Source organism: Zalophus californianus, chromosome 3 (genome assembly GCF_009762305.2).
Source record: "Zalophus californianus isolate mZalCal1 chromosome 3, mZalCal1.pri.v2, whole genome shotgun sequence".
Classification (NCBI taxonomy): domain Eukaryota; kingdom Metazoa; phylum Chordata; class Mammalia; order Carnivora; family Otariidae; genus Zalophus; species Zalophus californianus.
In genome coordinates this window covers 107,427,161-107,449,823 of record NC_045597.1, presented here as the reverse complement: position 1 = coordinate 107,449,823, position 22,663 = coordinate 107,427,161, and the positions used below count along the sequence as shown (strand labels likewise).

Sequence of the window (22,663 nt, the reverse complement as noted above, 5' to 3'; positions counted from 1 at the left end):
AACTTAAATTCTCTACTTTCTATATCTGGTGTGAATTGGCAATTTATAGCATGTAGTTGATACTTACGTCCACCTACTGAATGGGAGGATGTTGTTTCCTTAGCATAGAGAAAAGATGTATAAATAAATATATTTGTTGTTTTATAATAAGCAAGAACACCAAAATCATAGATTTCTCTTTAAGGTGAAAATGAATAATTAACATTTATGAAGCCATCTAATTTAAATATATCTTTATCAGTAAAACACAGCTACTAATTGAATAAATTTTGAGTGCACTAAAAAACAACAGCAACAACAACAAAATTTCTAATAAACCATTTTTGAGAAATGTGTTAGTTTTGTTTGGATAATGAGATCTGGGCTTGTATGATTAAGCATTAAATTAAAATTATATCATCATCTTGAGTTTGTGATAATACTTATATTGTGTTTTTATTAGTCCTTTACAGGTATTACTTTCAATCTGCACAAAGATTTGCAGGAAAAAATTCTCCCTCTGAGAGGCTTTCTTACTTCAAAGCCACATACCAGTTATAAATTTTTACACAATTCAGATTTCACCTCCTTCATGTTCATACTTAACACCATAGGAACTCCCTTAGCACTTAGAGCTTGTATGTTTAATATTTTCCTAACACTGTTTTATTTACCCAACTACATTATAAAATATTTTAGTAAGGGAATGTCACTTTTTATTTATATCAACTACATAGCTAAGTCCTTTATAATAATATTAATAATTATAATAATATTAGTATCTGACACTTGCTAATTTTCATTGCAATTCTAAGAGGAAGGTTTTAGCAACATAGTTTTGTAGATAAGGAATCTAAGGAAGTTCAACACTAAGTAATTTCCTCAAGGTCTAATAGCCAGAGGATGTTTGTTCAGTTATCTGACTTTGAGGAAAGTGACCTCAGAACTCTTGCCTTAACCTCCAAGCTCTATAGGAAGAAGTTACGGAGCTCATGTTTGAGATTCTCCTTGGAATTGTTATTTCATGTCACCAGATGGCAGTATAGAGTCAAGTTTTGTGGATATTTACAAGGGACAAATTCTTACCTTCTTGGAGTTTATAGTCTAGAAGGGGAACAGACTAACTTAACAATGAAGATCAATAAAATAACTGTTATTACAGATGGATTTTTGAATGTAAAAGTATGGTAAATATATTTTAAAGGGCAGTAGGGTGAGGTCCCAAAAAGACCTTGAGTTAGTCTAGTTCAACCCATCCTCTTGTCATTCACTAGGCTAGTCAGCTGAGGCAAAATAATTAACTTATGGGGTCTCAATTCCTCATTTGTTGGTTGAAGGAGCTAGAAGTAAGGAGGGAATAAATGGGAAGCAGATTGGGCAGGGATCAGACCATGGTAGGATTTAAATGGTCCTTTCAAGGAATTTTAATTTTTGTCCTCTAGGATGGGTGGTTCTAATGATTTCACACTTGAATGTGCATCTGAATTACCTGAAGGGATCAGTAAAACACAGATTTCTGGGCTGCACTCAAGTGCTTTTGATTCAATAGGTCTGGGGTATGGCTTGAGATTTTGCATTTTTAACAAGTTCCCAGGGGATGCTGATGTTGCCTAAAGAACCACAGTCCTAAGTGAAGGAAGAAGTAAGTTTTAGATTTGGTCAAAGGAGTGAAAATAGCAGATTTGGGTGCTAGAAAGTTGACTCCATCTGTGCGAGGGATGGATTGTGGAAATACAGCACTGCAGGTAGGAGACTGGTAAGGAGGCTAGTTTTGTAGGATCAGGAGGTAGCTGATGCCAAAATCTGGGAGATGGTCATAAAAGCAGATTGAATGGTATGGGTGAGATACACTTAGAAGTAAAACAATAAAAAAATTAGTGACAGAAGTTGTGGAGTAGTGGAGATTTGGGAAGAAAAGAAGAATTTGAGTTGGCTTTTTTTCTAGTTTCTGTAACTGGCTTCATGATCAAAATATGACAGAGAGTCCATGGGATTGGTTTAAGGCAGGGATCAACAAATTGTCTCTGTGAAAGGCCTGACAGAAAGTGTTTTAGGCTTCATAGGCCATATGGACTCTGTAGCAACTATTCAACTCAGATGTTGTCATGTGAAAGTAATCACATAGAAAATGAACCGTTGTAGCTGTGTTACAATAAACTTTTATTTTGGAAAGAAATTGTGTGTGTCTATTTATCTATCTATCTACCTATTATTTACTTAGTAACATTTATATAGTGTTTAGTATTTGTCAGGTATCTTCTAAGTGCTTTAAAAAGAAACTAATGTGGGGCACCTGGGTGACTCAGTTGGTTAAGTGTCTGCCTTCGGCTCAGGTCACGATCGTGGGGTCCTGCGTTCGAGCCCCACATCGGGTTCCTTGCTCAGCAGGGAGCCTGCTTCTCCCCCTCCCTGCCACTCCCCCTGCCTGTGCTCTCTCTCTCTGTCGAATGAATAAATAAAAATAAATAATAAATAAAATTTGAAAAAAGAAAAAGAAACTAATGTGTTTAATCTTTTGCAGTGATTCCACTTTACAGATGAAAAACTAGGGTAGATAAGGGTATGCAGTCAGAGTAGGACAAAATAGAAATTAGAATTTCATATGTTTTAAATGTGTTATGGATATTATTCTTTTTAAAAAAAATATTTTATTTATTTGAGAGACAGAGAGTGTGCGAACAGGGGAGAGGTAGAGGGAGAGGGGAGAGAGAATCTTAAGCAGACTCCACACTGAGCACAGAGCCTGACCTGGGCTCTATCCCAGGATCCCCAGATCACAACCTGAGCTGAAATCAAGAGTCGGATGCTTAACCGACTGCACCACCCAGGCGCCCCAGAATATTATTCTTCATTTGTTTTCTAAGTTACAGTATTAGCCTGCAGGCCAAGGTCTACTGATACCTGATTTAAAGGATAAACAAAAAGTAAACTTTTGATACACTCAATTTGAGGTACCTCTGGGACATGATTGAATATTCAGGGCTGTAAAGGCAAGGTGAGTTTGAACTAGAAGTAGTGCTTTGGTAGTCATTCGATTTTAGGTTGAAGGCAAGAAGATAGATGAGATTTCCTGAGAACATTACAGAAAATGAGAAGAGGGCAAGGACAGAGCTTTGAAGAAAATGAACACTAAAGAGGAAGGGAAGGCAGAATGCTGAGGAGGTGACCAAGAGATTTCACAACCAAAGAGCACAAACAGACAAGCAAATAAACAAAAAAGACAAAAAACAAAAAAACAAAAAAAAAAAAACTAAGAAAAGTTTCAAGATGACAGTGGCTGACAGAGTTAATTCTCCTGGAAAAGTTAAGAAAGACAAAGATGTAAGTGTATTCATTTAATGTGGCAACCTGGAGGAGGGTCAGCTATAATTTTATTTAGAAAAATTTCAATGGAATTATTTGTATAGTGGTCATAATATGTCTGAGGTTACGTATTATGAATTTTCAAGACTTTTGACTAAAAACAATATAATTTATTAAACAAAAGAATAATGTTGTTAAGTAACACAATGTAAATGCAAAAAAGACAAGCTTCATAATAATTAGCTTACACAATGTCATAATCAGGAGGAAGACTATAGAGCCAGACTGTTTGGGTTCACATTTTAACTTTGTCCTATCCTGACTGCATGACCATTATCTATCCTAGCGTTTTCATCTGTAAAATGGAATCATCGCAAAAGATTAAACATGTTAGTTTCTTTTTAAAGCACTTAGAAGTTAGCTGACAAATACTAAGCACTATATAAATGTTATTAAGTAAATGGTAGATGCATAGATGATAATAGATAGATGATAGACAGAGACACAATTTCCTTAGTTACTTTGTTTCACCCACTAGTATCCCTCCCTTCCTCTTATAAGAGGAGTTGTTTGTAAACATGGAGAAAGTACAACTTCCTTCTTTTGTTTGCGAACCTTCTCCCATCCAGCAGGTTGGCCTTCTCTGTGTCCTTTCTCAGCTCAAAGATGTTTTCTTAATCACAACTTCAGTTGTGATTTAATACCAAGTGGAGTTCAGCTTTTTCATGAATCCAGAAGGATTTCACCACTCTGTTGTTTTCAGTTTTCTTCTGTATTTCTTTAGGTGCTGTGATTGGAATCTGTTCCTGAAATAATTCAAGAATATGACTGTCACTTTAAATATAGAGTGTTGCAAATACTTCATCTATTAGACTTTCACCAATTACAAGATGTTTTCCCTTTCTGAAGAAACTTTTTTCTTTCTGAAAAGAACTCATTTCAGTGGGGACCTAATAAATATTTGTTGATATAAATAGTGCTGTTTTCCAGGAATCGTTTTATTTTACTTTCAAAGACAGGCTACTGACTCAATCATTCCTTTCAATTTTGTTCTTGAAACCCACAGTGACTGGCAAATGTGCCAACTATTTTATATAACACATTAATGACAATATCTCTTGGCAAAATCAAAACTCAGAGACAAAACAAATGAGACACGAGGAATTTATTCACAGTTACAACAAGAATTAGATTAGATTTAAAAAAAAAAATTATACTCCAAGGAAGTATCCATCCCACATCCCTGCTTTGTGAAACATCCATGAATCATTACAAGAATGAATGAGTCTAAGGGAATTAGTTCATTTAGAGGGGTAGTATGTATAATGGTTACAGGCTCAGACTCTAGAATCTGAAACCTATTTCCCTCTTAATAGTTCTGTGATTGTCTTTTTTTTACCCTTTTGAAAATTAAGTTTACTTTTCTATAAAATGGGGGTAATTTTTTTATAAACAAAACTGACTAGTAAGAAGAATAAAGGAAATAATGCTTACAAAGCACTTAGCACATTTTCTAGCATATTATGATAAAAATAAATCATTCCATTTTGGAACCTTTACTCTTTCCATCAAATTTTATCTCACTTGCCTAATATGTTATGACAATATAAGGAGGATTGTGGGCTGTTTCTCAAAGAGTAGTTTTAACATTGAAATGATATAAGTGCCTACAATTGCTTCAGGAAAATATTTCTATAGAAAATAAAACTTTTATTGGCAACATTTATAAGAAAATTAGCTGATCTTATTTTGAAAAAAAAGATTCTAGATTCTAAGAATATTAGTAATATCATTGCCCTTTTAGGGGACAAAATGTCACTTATAAAACTTGAAGAAGGAGGAATTCCATTTGGGCTTGTAAATATATTTAATCATAGCCTGTATTTATTAAATTAATAGAAAGTTTTAAGAAAAAAAAAAGAAATACTCTTGAAACCGTGTTTCAATGTGGTAGAGGTGAATCTCAAATATTTGCAAATTGCTTACATTGTCTGGTTCCATAGTTTACTATTGCAAGATCTAAGTACCTGTCATTAAACTAAATTTCTCTCTACCTCCACATATTTATATATTTACATAGATGTATATGTATGTAGATGTACATATGTGTGTTTGTATATAGTGCATGTGCACCATCCGTCTTACATATTATTAGTGGTGTTAAAAAAATATTGTTTCCCCTGTTTGGTTTGGTTTGGTTTGGTTTGGTTTGGTTTGGTTTGGTTTGGTTTTTGAGAGGGAGTGGGGTGGAGGGGCAGAGAGAGAGAATCTTCTACAGGCTCCACACCCAGCACAGTGCTCAATGTGGGGCTTGGCCTCACAACCCTGAGATCATGACCTGAGCCAAAATTAAGATTCAGATGCTTAACCGACTGAGCCACCCAGGCAGCCCATCCCCTGGCTATTTAGTAGTATCTCTTTATTTCAAATATTTATATACTATCAAAAGGGATTTATTTTATTTTGCATGAATTCTATTTTAAAATGCTAATATATCTAAGAATGATAAGCTGGTTGAAATAGTTAAATCAAAATTCTTTCACCTTTACTTGTAGTTGATACAGCAACTTTGAAGAGATGAGGATTCTGACTGAGATGAAGTGAAAGGCAGGTGATATCAAAGCAAGGAGGGATTTTTGAGATTTGAGTAAACTTGTGAGGCTTCTATAATGAGGTGCTTAGAACTTCATGCACTACTGAGCCTGGTAGAAGAGAGAGAGGAAATGAATAATGAAGAAGAAAAATGAGAGTTGAAACATGTCAAAGACATGTTGCTACCTCATTCCAACTATTGATATAAAAAAATAGAATGGAACTCACTTTCTCCTCATATTTTTTTTCCTATAACACATAGTCCTCTGCTCCCAGTACCAGTTATATGGACTAGCACCCAATTTAGTTTCTTAATGAATCCTTCTGTGTTATCTTAAAACCATATCATAAATTAATGGGTTTTGTTAGTTCATCTGAAAAACTTAATTACCATTTTTATCATTATTTCTTTGGCAAAATATAATAGAAATATCAAACAGCTAACCTGCAAAAGAATTTATATGCAGGTATTAGGTTTAGCTGCATTATAAATTGCTATTTTTTAAATATGCAATCTACCTTGGAGCAGTAGAAAAGATTAATAAAAAGGGATCATCAAAATCTTTCTTCTTTGGTATGCTGTTTGATGTACTTGCCTAAGTCATGCAAACATAAGTGATCTAGAGCCATGCATTCATTCAAATCCACTAAATGCTAAATCCATGATTTTAGTCCAGGGTGAGGACTTTTCAGCCTCTATATCATTCACATTTTCCACCAGATAATTCCTAGCTGGGTGGGGGGAGGGCTTTCCTTTGCACTGCAGGAAGTTTATTGGCATCCCTGGCTACTGGTATGCCAGTACTATTTCCGATCAACCAAAAATGTCTCCATACATTCCCAAAAGTCCCCTGGTGGTGGGGGGAGGCGATCCCTACCAGCACCATCACCACTGGTTGAAAACCACTGTTTTAGATAAGAGAGCTTTTTTGTGATTATAAAATTATCATAAAGATAGAAACTTTGATGCTTATTAATTCAAATCATACAGCAAGTACAATAAATGGCAAGCAAATTAAGATATCAGAAAGACAACTAAAGTCACTTCTTTAGAATAACTGACAGTTCATTGGTATTTTAAGATACATATCACCACTAAATATAACATGATATTACATGTTTGCTTTTATCCTTTTACACAGAACTATGCATAAATAAATAGAAACAGTATTTGCGGCTTTTAGAATTTTTCTCATTGAAATACAGATATTTTACGGAAGATCAGATAAGGTTTTCAGACATTTTATTTTTTACTCCATAAAAGTAGAGTACAGTATAAAATTAATCCATAAAATATGTTATAATTTGATGAAAGTAGCTCCTGCTATTGCTGGGATCTGGTGAAACTAAAGCAATAAGAACATCTTTCGCTTGCATGTATTTTGTTATATGTGTGGGTTTTGAATAAGAAATTCATTCTAGTTCTTCAAGATCAAATGTTTAAATTATAATTTGAAGGTATTTGTCAAAAGTAAAATAGAATTTGGGATTAGTGTTTAATTGTAAAATCCTTCTGAAAATGGGTTTCTTTAAAAATATTAAATTATTTTCTAAAAGGAAAATTATAATATAGATAAATTACTTCATTATATTAGCAGTTATTTTGCACCAATAAAATTTATTAACAGGATGAATATTAGTTACTATAAAAAATGACTACCTGGGAGAAAGAAAAATCTTCCACTCATCTAACAAACTGGATCCTGACATTCTGCTTTGAGCAGAATTTTATTACATAAATAAATATCATACATATTTTATATTGCATCAATTGAATTTAATGGATAAAATAATTGTTTGGGTTTAAAGGGTTTATTTTTGCTGGTGAGAAATGTACTAAAATTAAATATGGTTTACATGAAATATGAAATTATCTTTAATGATACTATTTTCTTCACACAGCACACATCAGTCTTATGTGATTTCATAATTAACATTTGGTTCTCCTATAAAGCATTGTAATTATACATTATTTAGTCTCTTTACTTACAGCTATGATGTGCTTTAGAAGATTAACTCCCTTTCCAAATATTTGGGTTCCTGACTCTTAAGAACATATCCCACATACATTGATGAGCATGCATATGACTCCAAATGTCTTTCAGTCTAGCACAGTAATAGATACCAGAGAAATTTTACAAAAAAACAATATGTTATGTACACATATCATAATTCCTGCCAACATGACATTGATACTCAATCTCAGATATTGAAAAATTAAGGCCCTCAGACTAAGTTCAGCTTCCTGCCTCTTTTGTAACTAAAGTTTTACTTGAACATAGCCAAACCTTTTGACTCACATATTGTTTTATGGTTGACTTTCTGCTACAACAGCAAAGTAGAATAGTTACTATGAAGGCCATAAGGCCTGCAAAGGTGAAAAAATTTACTATCTGGGTTTTTACAGAAAAAAAAAAAAATAGAAAACGCCCATCTTTCATTTATCAGTATACAGACATAAAATGTATGAATATAAGTCACATATAATTAGAAAATAAGATAGTAACAATAAATTACTTAATGCCTTGTATAGTAAATAATTAAAACTAATGTTTAGTGATGGAGGAGGTCAGCATTTGCTACCTTCATTAGAAACTGTTCTGTGGAAGAAAAATGACAAGGTGATTTGTCATTAACAAATGACAAATTTAACCTGATGAAGAAAGGTTAAGATGTTGGTGATGAATTCTGTGGGAGAAATATACCACATGGAAGTGGAAAAGGACAAGCTATAGATATTCAGAGAACAATGAGGAGTTGATTTGAGCTTGTGCATAATGTGTATGCAGAAGAAAACCAGGCATAGAGGCTGGAAGATAGGGAAGTATCATAGAAAGAGTGATTGGTATGTTCTAAGCAGTATCCCACAGAGTATCAGTTGCATGGCCATAGAGGTGGTTCAAAGGCGACGAAATAAAACTTTATGTTGGAAGAGGAAAGGTAAAAATGGAGAGAAGGAAACACATATTAGAGAAGTCAGATAATATTTGATCACTCATTAAATATGGTAGTGAAAAAGAAGTGAAAAAAATGCTCTGAAATTTAAGTTTTGTGAGTTTGGAAGGCTGAGAACATCTTTAACAAAAACAAAGAGAGTGCATCAGGATAAAACAAAACAAACAAAAAACACCTGGAGGATGGGGCGCCTGGGTGGCTCAGTTGGTTAAGTGACTGCCTTCGGCTCAGGTCATGATCCTGGAGTCCCGGGATCGAGTCCCACATCGGGCTCCCTGCTCGGCAGGGAGTCTGCTTCTCCCTCTGACCCTCTTCCCTCTCGTGCTCTCTATCTCTCATTCTCTCTCTCTCAAATAAATAAATAAAATCTTTAAAGAAAAAAAAAAAACACCTGGAGGTTAAAGAACAGAAAATAAACAACTCTGGCCAGTGCCAAAGAATCATGGTAGGAGGTAAGATTGAGACTTTGTGAGGTAGACAGCGGGAAGCCATCCAAAATTTTTTAGCAAGGCAGCTATATGATTAAGTCTGTGTTTTAGAAGGCTAATGGTATGCAGTAGGGAGAAACCAGAAAACAAGAGATGACTTAGAAACTTAGTGTAGCAATCTAAGAGAGAAATGGAGAGAACCTAAATTGGCACAGTGACCATAGAATTGCAGGGAATGGTGTACATGATTAGTGTACAGATTCTTAAACCCCTTGGTGTAAGAACTATGTTTTCTCTACTTCTAAATTTAAGCTTTTTAAAAGTAGGCAGAATAACTAGGTGCTTCATAAATATTTATTCAATGCATAAATATAAAGAGGGGAATTACGTATATCTCTAAGGTCTTTGGTAAACTTGAGTTTGTTTTATTTTATTGCTAAAGGTTTTATTTATTTATTCATGAGAAAGAGAGAGAGAGGCAGAGGGAGATGCAGGCTCCCCGTGGAGCAGGTAACCCGATGAGGAACTCGATCCCAGGACCCTGGGATCATGACCTGAGCTGAAGGTAGACGCTTAACCGACAGAGCCACTCAGGCATCCTCAACTTGAGTTTAGATAATATGAACTATCAGTATGCTCAGTCTGCACAGCTCTGTTTGCATTTCATCTGTTAAGATTGCTTATACCATTCCATTGACTGGTCAGGTTTTCCCATCTCCTGGATACAAATAAAGGGGATAGCCTTGGTCTTGCAGGAGTTTATAACCTCTGTATTGATATTGGGAATTCTGCAATAGTATTTCTTATAAAATAGTTAATTGTTCTCTGCTGAAACTGCTCAACTGTGCTGTTGTTGTGGTGTGAAAGCAGCCATAAACCACATGTAAACTAATGAGCATGCCTATGTGATAATAATAATAACTTTATTTACAAAAACAAGCAGTGGATCATATTTGGCTCCATGGTCACCATTTGCTAATACCTGCTCTATATTAAAATGTGGGTTTGTGAATCAAATTCCTTAATTTGGTAATTTGGTGTCTGTTCGAATGCATGGTTAGAAAAAAACTAAAAATATTTAACAGCATTGTTTCAAAGTGAGAAAAGATAAATATTGAAAGTAAAAAGTCTTTTGGATTTTGCACATTGCAAAAGCACAAAATATCGTGAATATTATGTTTCAGTGTTATCATTAATACAGATGGGCTACAAAGCAATGTGATGTTTTATTTTATTGTGCATACAGAAAGTAAATATTTTATTTTTGCTTTTAAAAATATTTCATCACAATTATAGGATGTTGAGAAGAGCTAGTATGATTCTGGGCCAAAAATAGTGATGTTCAAAGTGAAATCCAAGTACCTATTATTGAATTGTCTTGGATTATTATTTTAATTTCCTTGAGAGGAATAGCATTTCCTATGTCAATATTTTTAAACAAATTTCTCCTCCTTCTTCCTCTTCCACTCTCTACTCCTCTATTTTTTTTCTGTTTTTCTTCTTTTTCTTCACCCTCTGTTCCTTGTCTCAAGTGTTGAAATTTTGACTTTTACTACTACCGCTAGGTCTCCCTGACTCTAGGTATTTAATGATTCTCAAACAGTGTCCCTTGATTCCACCTCTTCTCCTCCAAAAACCTTTTCTCCTTAATAACTTTTACATCTGCTCTCTTGCTTCTCTAACCTGCAATTCTTTAAGGAATCTAATTGTAACACACAAATATAAAAAGGAAGAAAATAAAATACGTGGCACTTCTCCATGTGATAGAAGAACTTGGACTCCGAAGGAATCTCTAGACTTAGGCTTCCATTCTTTTCTAATGGTTTTGTTCTTAATTGATTATTTTTTAATTGAGGTAAAATTTAGTATATATTATATGAGTTTCAGCTGTGCTTTATAATTCAGCTTTGTACACTACAAAGCAATTACTACGATAAGTCTAGTACCATCCATCACCATACAATTGAGACCTATCACCCATTTTGCCTACCCTCTCAACTTCTTTCCCTTCTGATAACCAATATATTCTCTATGACTTCATTTTTGTTTTATATTGTTTGTTTGTTTGTTTTGTTTTTAGATTTCATATATAAGTGAAGTCATGTGATATTTGTCTTTCTCTGACTTATTTCACTTAGCATAATACCCTAAAAGTCCATCCATATTGTCATAAATAGTGATTTCCTTTTATATGGCATATCTATATCTACATATCTATATACCACACCTTTTGATCAATTCATCCATTGATTGACACTTAGATTGTTTCCATATTTTAGTAATCATAAATAATGCTGCAATGAACACAGGTTGCATATTTCTCTTTGAACTGGTGTTTTTGTTTTCTGGGTAAATACTCAGAAGTGGAATGCTGAATTGTGTTAGTTCTGTTTTTAATTTTTTGAGGAATATCCATATAGGTTTCCATAGTGGCTTTACCAATTAACATTGCCACCAACAATGTATGAGTGTTCCCATTTCTTCACATCCTCTCCAACAAATGTTACTTCTTGTCTCTTTGACAAAAGCCATTATAACAGGTGTGAGATGATAATCTCATTATGGCTTTGATTTGCATTTCTCTGATAATTAATGATGTTGAACATCTTTTCATGTGCCTGTCAGCCATCTCTATGTCTTCTCTGGAAAAATGTCTATTTAGATCCTCTGTCCAGTTTTTAACAAGGTTGTTTCTTTTGTTGTTGTTATTAAATTATATGTTCTTTATGTACTTTGGATATTAGCCCCTATATATGATGTGCACATATCTTCTTCCATTTAGCACCTCGCTTTGTGTTTTGCTGATGATTTCCTTTGCTATGTAGAAATTTTTAGGTTTGATGTAGTCCCATTTGTTTATTTTTACTTTTGTTTCCTTTGCCTTGAGCTTACCATCTATGTTTTCTTCTGGAATTTTATGGTATTAGGCCTTACATTCAAATCTTATCAATTTTGAGTTAATTTTTATGTGTGGTGTAAGACAGTGATCCAGGTTCATTCTTTCACATGTGGTTGTCCAATTTTCCCAATTCCATTTATTGAAAAGACTATCCTTTTTTCTATTATATATTTTCGATTCCTTTATCATAAATTAATTGAGCATAAAAGTGTGGGTTTATTTTGGGGTCCTGTACTCTATTCCATTGATATATGTGTCTATTTTTATACCAATACTATACCATTTGGTTAATATAGTTTGAAATCAGCATGATACTTCCAGATTTGTTTTTTCTCCAGATTGCTTTGGCTATTCAGGGTCTTTTGTGGTTCTATACAAATTTTAGCATTATTTGTCCTAGTTTTGTGGAAGATGCCCTTAGGACTTAGACAGGGATTTCACTGAATCTGTAGATTGCTTTGGATATTATGGATGTTTTAACAATACTATTCTTCCAATCCAGAAGAACAATATATCTTTCCACATATTTGTGTCTTTAGTTTCAGATATCAGTGTCTTGTAGTTTTCAGTGTATAAATCATCTCCTTAAATTTATTTCTAGGTATTTTTTGATGTAACTGTAAATGGGATTGTTTTCTTAATTTCTCTTGCTGATAGTTCATTATTAGTGTATAGAATTGAAACAGATTCCTGTATATTGATTTTCTCTCCTGTAATTTTACTGAATTCGTTTATTAGTTTTAACAGTTGTGTGTGTGTGTGTGTGTGTGTGTGTGTATAGTAGTAGTAGTAGTAGTAGTAGTAATAGTGTAGTATTTAGGGTTTCCTATATATATAGTGTGTTGTCACCTGCAAATAGTGATAGTTTTACTTCTTCTTTTTTAAGTCGGATGCTTTTTGTTTCTTTTTCTTATCTAATTGCTATGGCTAGAAGTTCCAATACTGTGTTTAATAAAAGTGGCTAGAGTTGGCATCATTGTATTGTCCCTAATCTTAGGGGAAAAACATTTAGCTTTTCACTGTTGAGTATTATGTTAGCTGTAGGTTTGTCATGTGTGGCCTTTGTTATACTGAGGTACATTCCCTTCATACCCCTTTTGTTGAGTTTTTACCATAAATGGATGTTGAATTTTGTCAAACGTGTTTTTCTGCATCTATTGAGTTGATCATATGATTTTATTCTTCATTTTGTTAAAGTAGTGTATCACTTTGATTGGATTGGGAATGTTGAACCACCCTTGCAGCCCTAAGGATAACTATCACTTGATCACAGTGTATAATCTTTTAATGAATTGTTGAATTTTGTTTGCTAATATTTTGTTGAGGATTTCTATACATATGTTCATCAGAGATATCAGCCTATAATTTTATTTATTTTGCGGTGTTCTTTTCTGGTTTTGGCAGCAGGGTGATGTTGGTCTCTTGAAATGAGTTTGGAAACATTTGTTTCTCTTCAATTTTTTGAAAAAGGTTGAAAAGTGTAGGTATTAATCTTCTTTGAATGTTTGGTAGAATTTACCAGTGAAGCCATCTCCCTTTGGGGGGTGGTTTTTGATTACTGACTGATTCAATCTCCTTGCTTATAATCAATTTATTCATATTTTCTATTTCTTCATAATTCAGTCTTGGAAGATTATATGTTTTTAAGAATTTATCCATTTCTTCTATATTATCTAATTTGGTGGTATTTCATTGTTCTTAGTAGGTTATTTTTTATATAATCCTTTGTATTTCTCTAGTATCAGATGTAACATCTCTTTCATTTTTTATTTTATTTATTTGAGCCACCTCTTTTTTTCTTGTTCAGTCCAAGTAAAGGTTTATTTATTTTTTCGAAGGACCAGGTTTTAGTTTTCTTGAACATTTCTTTTGTCTTCTTAGTCTCTATTCAGGATATTTCTACTCTGATCTTTATTATTTCCTTCATTCTACTAAATTTGGGCATTATTTGTTCTTCTTTTTTTACTTCCTTTAGGTATAGAGTTAGATTGTTGATTTGAGATTTTTTGTATTTCTTTAAATTACCTGTATTGCTATAGACTTCCCTCATAAAACAGCTTTTGCTGCATTTCATAGATTTTGGCCTTTTGTATTTCAATTTTGATTTGTCTCCTGGTAATTTTTTTTTCTTTTTTTTGATTTTATCATTGACCCATTGGTTGTTTGGTACCATGTTGTTTAATCTCTACATAATTGTGATTTTTACACTTTTCTTCCTGAATTGATTTCCAGTTTTATATTGTTGTGGTCAGAAAAGATGCTTGATATGATTTTATTTTTTGTGAATTCACTGAGACTTGTTTTGTTGTTAACATGTTATCTATCCTGGAGAATGTTCCAAGTGCACTTGGAAAGAACATGTATTCTGCTGCTTTTGGATGGAATGTTCTATATATAACTGAGTCCAGCTGGTTTAATGTGTCATTTAAGGCCAATATTTCCTTATTGATTTTCTGTCTGGACATCCATCCATTGATTTAAGTGGCACATTAAAGTCCCCTACTATTATTGTATTGCTTTCAGTTTCTCTCTTTCAGTCTATTAATGTTTGCTTTATGTATTTAGGTACTCCTTCATTGGGTGTATAAATACCTACATAAATACTTACAAATGTTATATCTTCTTGTTGGATTGACCATTATGTAATGCCCTTGTCTTTCGTATAGTTTGTTTTGAAGTTTATTTTGTCTGATGTAGGCATAAACTACACCAGAATTTGTTTTTGTTTTTTTACTTTCCATCTGCATAGAATATCTTTTTTTATCCCTTCACTTTTAGTCTGTGTGTGTCCTTAGATCAGAAATGAGTCTCTTGCAGGCAATATATGCATGCATCTTGGGGTTTTTTTGTTTGTTTTGTTTTATTTTGTTTTTTCATATTCAGCCACTCTGTGTCTTTTGATTAGAGAGTTACTCCATTTACATTTAAAGAATTATTGCTAGGTATGTACTTATCGACATTTTGTTGATTGTTTTCTGGACTTTTTTGTAGTTTGCCTCTGTTATTTTTTTTCTTTTTTGCTCTCTTCCCTTGTGGTTTGGTGATTTTCTCTAGTGTTATGTTTAGATTCCTTTCTTATTGTCTTTTGTGTATCTACTATAGATTGTTTATTTGTAGTTACCATGAAGTCCACATATAACACCATATAGAAAGTTAGATAGATAGACAGATAGATATACACACACGCACATATACAGTCTATTTTGTTGATAGCATCTTAAGTCTGAACACATTCTAAAGACTACGTCTTTATTACCCTCCTTTACCGTGTGTTCTATTCTTGATGTCACATTTTACATCTTTTTATTTTGTGTATCCCTTAACTAATTATTATAGCTATGATTAATTTTAGTATTTTTGTCTTTTAGCCTTCATATTAGCTTTATAAATGGTTAATCCATTACCTTTACTATATATTTACATTTACTAATAAGATTTTTACTTTCATATGTTTGCTTGGTGCTTGTTATTCCCTTTTCTTTTTGGCTTAAAGAAATCTCTTTGACTTTTTTTTTTAAAGATTTTACTTATTTATTTGACAGAGAGGCACAATGAGAGAGGGAACACAAGCAGGGGGAGTGGGAGAGGGAGAAGCAGGCTTCCCACGGAGCAGGGAGCCCAATGCAGGGCTCAATCCCAGAACCCTTAGATCATAACCTGAGCCGAAGGCAGACCCTTAATGACTGAGCCACCCAGGCGCCCCATCTTTGACATTGTTTTAAGGCCACTTAGTGGTAATGAATTCCTTTGCATTTTGCTTATCTGGAAAACTCTATTTCTCTTTCAATTCCAAATAATAACCTTGCCAGGTAAAGTATTTTTGAATGGAAATTTTGTTTTGTTTTGTTTTGTTTTGTTTTTTTCCTTTCAGCACTCTGAACATGTCATCCCACTCCCATGTGGTCTATATACTTTCTGCTGATGAATTTGCTGATAGCCTTAAGGTTCCCTTGTATGTAAGAATTTGTTTTTCTCTTGTTGCTATTAATATTCTCTATTCATCTTTAACTATTGACATTTTAATTATAATGTATCTTGGTTTGGATCCCTTTGTATTTATTTTATGTGGAACTGTCTCTGCTTCCTGGAACAGGATGCCTAATCTGTAATTTTTTCTTAGATTATGGAAGTTTTCAACCATTCTTTATTTTTTTTAAGATTTTATTTATTTATTTGACAGAGAGAAACACAGTGAGAGAGGGAACACAAGCAGGAGGAGTGCGAGAGGGTGAAGCAGGCTTCCCGCTGAGCAGGGGGCCTGATGCGGGGCTCGATCCCAGGACCCTGGGATCATGACCTGAGCCAAAGGCAGCCCCTTAATGACTGAGCCACCCAAGTGCCCCCATTCTTTATTTTTTTAAGTTTTTATTTAAATTCCAGTTATTTAACATAAGTATATATTAATTTCAGGTATAAAATCTAGCTATCCATTGCTTACATACAATAGCCAGTGATCATCACAAGTGCCCTCCTTAATACCTCACCCATCCCACTGCCCAGTAACCCTCAGTTTATTCTCTATAGTTGAGAGTCTGTTTTCTGGTTTACCTCCATTTTTGCCTCCATATTCATCTGTTTCCTTTCTTCAATTCCAAATATGAGTGAAATCATATGGTATTTGTCTTTGTCTGGACTGACTTCTTTTGCAAATGGCAAGATTTCACTCTTTTTATGGCTGAGTTATATTCCATTGTATGTATATGCTACATCTTCTTTATCCATTCATCAGTCAATGAGCATTTGGGCTCTTTCCATAATTTGGCTATTGTTGATAATGCTGCTAAAACATCAGGGTGCATGTATCTCTTCAAATCAATATTATTGTATCCTTTGTGTAAATACCTAGTAGTGCAATTGCTGGATTGCAGAGTAGTTCTATTTTTAACTTTTTGAGAAAGCTGCATACTGTTTTCCAGAGTGTCTGCAACAGTTTGCATTCTCACCAGTAGTGTAAGAGTGTTCCCCTTTCTCCACATCCTTGCCAACACCTGCTGTTTCTTGTATTATTGATTTTAGCCATTCTGACAGGTGTGAGGTGATATCTGTAGTTTTGATTTGTGTTTCCCTGATGATCAGTGATGTTGAGGATCTTTTCATGTGTCTGTTAGCCATCTGTCTGTCTTCTTTGGAAAAATGTCTGTTCATGTCTTCTGCCCATTTTTTAACTGGATTATTTGTTCTTTTGGATGTTGAGTTTTATAAATTCTTTAGATTTTTTGGATACTCACCTTTGCAAGATATATCATTTACAAATATCTTCTCCCATTCAGAAGTTTGCTTTTTAGTTTGGTTGATTGTTCTCTTCACTGTGCAGAAGCTTTTAATTTTAATGAAGTCCGATGGTTTATTTTTGCTTTTATTTCCCTTGCCTCTGGAGACATCATAAGGAGTTGCTATGGTTGATGCCAAAGAAGTTACTCCCTGTGTTCTCCTCTAGAATTTTGATGGTTTCCCATTCTCATATTTAGGTCTTTCATCCATTTTACATTTATTTTTGTGTATGGTATAAGAAAGTGGTCCAGTTTCATTTTTTTGCATTTTGCTGTCCAGTTTTCCCAACACCATTTGTTGAAAAGACTGTCTTTTTCCCACTGGATATTCTTTCCTGCTTTGTCAAAGATTGGTTGACCAAACAGTTGTGGGTCCATTTCTGGGTTTTCTATTCTGTTCCATTGATCTGTGTGTCTGTTTTTGTGTTGGTACCATACTGTCTTGATCAGTCATTATTTCTTTAAATAAATTATCTACCACCCTTGTCTCTTTTTTCTCCATCTGGGACCCCTATAATGCATATGTTTTTCTGTTTGATATTGTCCAACAGGTTCCTTAAGCTACTTTCACTTTTATTATTATTATTTTGTTCTTTTCTTCTTTTTGCTCCACTGATTAGATGATTTCCACTGCCTGTCTTCCACATTGCTGATCCATTCTTTTACTTAGTCTAGTTTGCTGTTGAACCCCTCTATTGTGTTTTTCATTTCAGCTATTGTAATATATTGTATTGTAAGTCTTTTGACTTCTTTTTGGTACTTTCTTATAGTTTCTGTCCCTTTGCTGAAGTTCTCACTGTGTTCATCCCTTCTTCTCCAGAGTTCGATGAACATCTTTATGAACATGACTTTGAACTCTTATCTGATAGATTACTTACCTCTGCATTGTTAAGGTCTTCTTCTGAGGCTTTGTCTTGTTCTTTCATCTGGAACCTATTCCTCTGTCTCTTCATTTTGCTTGGCTCTCTGTTTTTGTTTTTACGCATTAGGTGAAATAGCTACCTCCTCAGTCTTAAAGCAGTGGACTTGGGTATCAGATAAACCTTATCTTTTGAACTTTTTTAGCTTGTGTTTGTTTCTCAGACCTTTGTGATTGTCTAAGTAGCCTAATTTATTCTTCATAGGTCCCAGCTATTGCAGGCATGCCAAAATGTATCAGTGTTCCAAAGGGAGGGATTTTAGACAGTGCATAGTTTTAATCTAATTGTAAGCCAGATCTTCAGGCAACAGCTTTTAGGGTGTATAAATAGAGTCTTATGGGTTCATAATCATAAACCATGCTGACTTTCAAACTTGAGAGATCTGGATAACAGTTTTAAAAATTATGGCTTTAGACATATGTACAATCCCTTTTCTGGGAAATATCAGCAAAGACAAATGAGGGCACTAATATGGTGATTCTTTACTTAGTTCCCGGGGGCATCTCTGACCCCTGGATGTCCTCAGGCTTAAGCTCCAGAACTAGAAAATAGGCATTTTCACGCAAATACTGGGGGGAGTGTTTCAGTCTACTGTTTAGGCAGTGCCCTGAGGGTTGTAGCCTGCCAAGTTCTGTTTTTCCAAATGTTTCAGACCCATGAGGTCCAGAAATGTAATTGTCCCTAGCCAAGAGAGCTAGATGCTCAAGAAGTGTCCCCTGTGAGGGCTGTACATCCCTGCCAACTTTGGTGGGACAGGCAGTGGCTATGGTGCATGAGGGTGGGATGCTTGGCTGGCCAGCTAGAGCTAGGCAGGCTGTGGCTGTGGTGTGTGTGGTCAGAGTGCTCTGACTGGAGCTAGCAGTGAGGGTTAAGGAGGATTTCCTTTGAAACCATGTCTCTGCCTCTCCTACCTGTCTCAATGTGGCCATACCTCTGCTATGGAGGTGCTGTTTAGCCAGCTTTAGGGTCCTTTTCATAGGGAATTGTTCTATATATATATATGGTTGTAGATTTGTTATGTTCATGAAAGGAGGTGAGTTCAGGATCCTTTTATGCCACCATCTTAAAATCTCTCCTTAATTGATTTTCTTAGAAAATTTCTGAGTCTTTCATTTCCTTTGATTGATTTATTTATTTTTAAGCAAATGCAAAGATATGGATTATTTTTATTACCTTGGCCGGGAGGATGCTAAATACTAGCAAAAACCACATTGAGTATCAAGTACCATTAATTTCTCATATCCTCTACAATTTTATTATAACCCATTGATTTTTACTCTTTGTGCTTTAAAACTCTACAAGACTTCATTAACTACTCTGAACAATAGGTCCACTTGTTAGGAAGATAAAATAGGTTGAAAACTAAAATATTGCTGGTGGGATCAGAAGTTGTAATACTTTTCTGCTTTTAATTTAGTATCTTTATTCTACCAGATAGGTTCTATAAAAATAAGATTTAAGAGAATTGATCAACTGAGATTAAAACCTTATCTAAAAGGCATAATGACAGAATACGAAACACAAAAGAATAAGAGAATGATATTGAGCTGCAAAATTTAATATTCCATTCTAAGTTTGGATATAACTTACTTATACAATATAGTTTAGCAAGTCTGTGTAAGTAGAGGAAACTTTAGCCAGTTAGTAGAGAAAAAAGAAATGAAAAAGTAGCTGTCTTAATAATGAAGGATATTAAACATTTCTTCACTTAGGCTTCTGATTTGATAAAGATCATATGACCTGAAGGAAGGATATGTATGTAACAACACAGTTTCCTAGGGAATCACTAAGAGTGGTGTGCTTAGGCAAAAAGAGAGTCTATATGGTAGGTTAGGAAAGTAACAATATCCATTGATACACTCAATTCCTGGATTATGATTTAGTTGAGCTTATTATAAACTAAATTTAATAATTATTCCTGTTTTTTTTCTCAGAAAAAGTCTTTGCTTCTAAGGAAATAGGATGCATATATTTAGACTTAGAGAAAATTGAGGGAGTTAACTTAGTTGTTACTTTAAGGAGGAAAATGTTTTTATTAATGTAATTGCTGTATATGATTATCTATTATTGTCATATTATTTATCTCAGTAATAGGTGCCATATAGGGAACTTCACTTTGAATCATTAAGTGAATAACCCTTGTCAACCTCAGAGGTTCCCTGATATATTTTTTTCTTTTTCACTGTTAATATTTCACTGTGTAATTACAGCTCCCAATCCCTGTGCAGCTAATGACGGCAAAGGCCCCTGCTCTCACATGTGTCTAATCAATCATAATAGGAGTGCTGCTTGTGCATGCCCCCACTTGATGAAGCTTTCCTCAGACAAGAAGACCTGCTATGGTAAATTTCTTGAAGTTCTTATCTAAAATTCAAACTGAATTCTCTCAAATTGTATTAGTGTTTTTTCCTCAAAGTAAAGCAGAATTTTTAATTCCTTAAAAACATTTGAGGTAGTGCTATTTCCAGACTCTATTGATGATTCATCTACTTTTGGAAAGACTGACAAATTCTTTAAGTGTGTGATATGCTGCACTTTACTATTTTTTACCTTATTCATTTTTTTCTTGCCACTTTCTTATTTGGTATGTTAGCAGAATTTATCTCTACAGAACAGGGAGATTTGTAAGTGAAAGTGCATTTTCAGAAAGTGATGATGTAGGTAACCCATGTAACAAAGAAGTACTTAACAGCTTTAATCTCTTCCTGCTCTTCTAAAGTTACTCTCACATCATTTTATAGGAGATTATCAACTCGAAGGGGGGGAAAATGAAGTAAAATATATAATTTTGATATATTTCTTAAAAATATTTAAACAGCACATTTAAACTAGAAAAAAATGATAATGAAATTTGTGAATGAAATCAGGCTGTGGGTTATTTGCTGTTTTGATTTATTTTAATTTTGAGTAATTTTTGTTATTTGCAGAGCAATTACTTTTAAGGGCAGAAAAGAATGTACTCACAAAATCTTAACTCAGGAATGTAGGCACATGTTGGTTTAATTAATTATATATAATCTTAACATATCACAACAACAATAATTCCAAAGAGAGCAATGAAATAATAGAATATCTGTGACTTCTGTTTCTATTTAACCTCCTATTTTACAAACTCAATTCAAAAAACTGACTATGGAAAGTAAAAATGATGCAATGCCTCACAATGTTACTTACTACAGATTTAAAAAAATGTGTAATAAAGCATGCTTTAACATTATTTGAACCCCAATTTTGATAAGGAAAACATGAACATGATTTTTAAATCCATGTTTAAATTTATTCAGAGTATAAAAAATGTTCTTAGATGCCTTCAAAAATCATTTAATTTTGTTACAATTGGGTACAAAGAACAAATATGGTTGTTTGACATTTGCAGAATTCATGTGTTTTAGCATTTGTTTAAAATTCTAAGATCAAATCACTGAGAATTTCTTGGTATTTCTAACTAAAGAAAAATAATGACTTAAGAATTCTAACTTGTTTTACATTTGTTTCTTAAGTATTTTAATTTAAATAATAGATAACTCACCTATGCCCATCAAATCTTGATTATGATTTTCTGTTGTTAAAATTCCATTAAATCATCAACAAGTTATAATTTTAGAATTTATAGATTGCTTCAAAATTGCCAAGCTTATAAGAGAAAAACACATTTCTATTTCTTTTCTAGAAATGAAAAAATTTCTTCTATATGCAAGACGTTCTGAAATCAGAGGAGTGGATATTGATAATCCATATTTCAACTTTATCACGGCCTTTACAGTCCCTGATATTGATGATGTCACTGTTATAGACTTTGATGCATCTGAAGAACGTTTATACTGGACAGATATTAAAACACAAACCATTAAACGGGCTTTTATTAATGGAACTGGATTGGAAACTGTTATTTCAAGAGGTAAGAGTTTTGCACATTACAACTTAAAAAAAAGTCATTCCATTTATATTAATGAGAAGTCTCTTTTGTATTCTTTTCTTATTATTCAATTCTATGTTGTTAATTGAAAGTTAGAATTGATTATTCAGAGATTTAATAATATGCTATGTCTTTACAATTGTAGAATGCTATACTTATGTTGCACATGATAGTCTGATAACTAGAAATTTAGTTTCAAAAGAAGAAAAAATTCAAAAGGGATCTCTTTGAAGTTTACAGATTTCTAAACAAACATATTTGAAGACTCCTTTTTGCTGATGGGGAGATAGTAATTTGTATACAGAAAATATAGGATATTGGGAAGGACTGGTGTCCCTCTCTGACTCAAGCTTATTATCGACATATCGACATTTTGCACAAATTTCTACAGAACTAGACCA

The 22,663-nt window shown here is 33.7% G+C and overlaps 1 protein-coding gene across 1 annotated transcript in view; it reads left to right on the top strand.

Moving 5' to 3' along the window:
- Nucleotides 1-22,663, top strand: part of LRP1B (LDL receptor related protein 1B) — a 1,883,216-nt gene that overhangs the window by 1,259,994 nt on the left and 600,559 nt on the right. Inside the window, 2 exon segments of the mRNA XM_035726875.1 lie at nt 20,557-20,688; nt 22,017-22,244. Of these exon segments, the coding sequence (XP_035582768.1) occupies nt 20,557-20,688; nt 22,017-22,244 (360 nt within the window).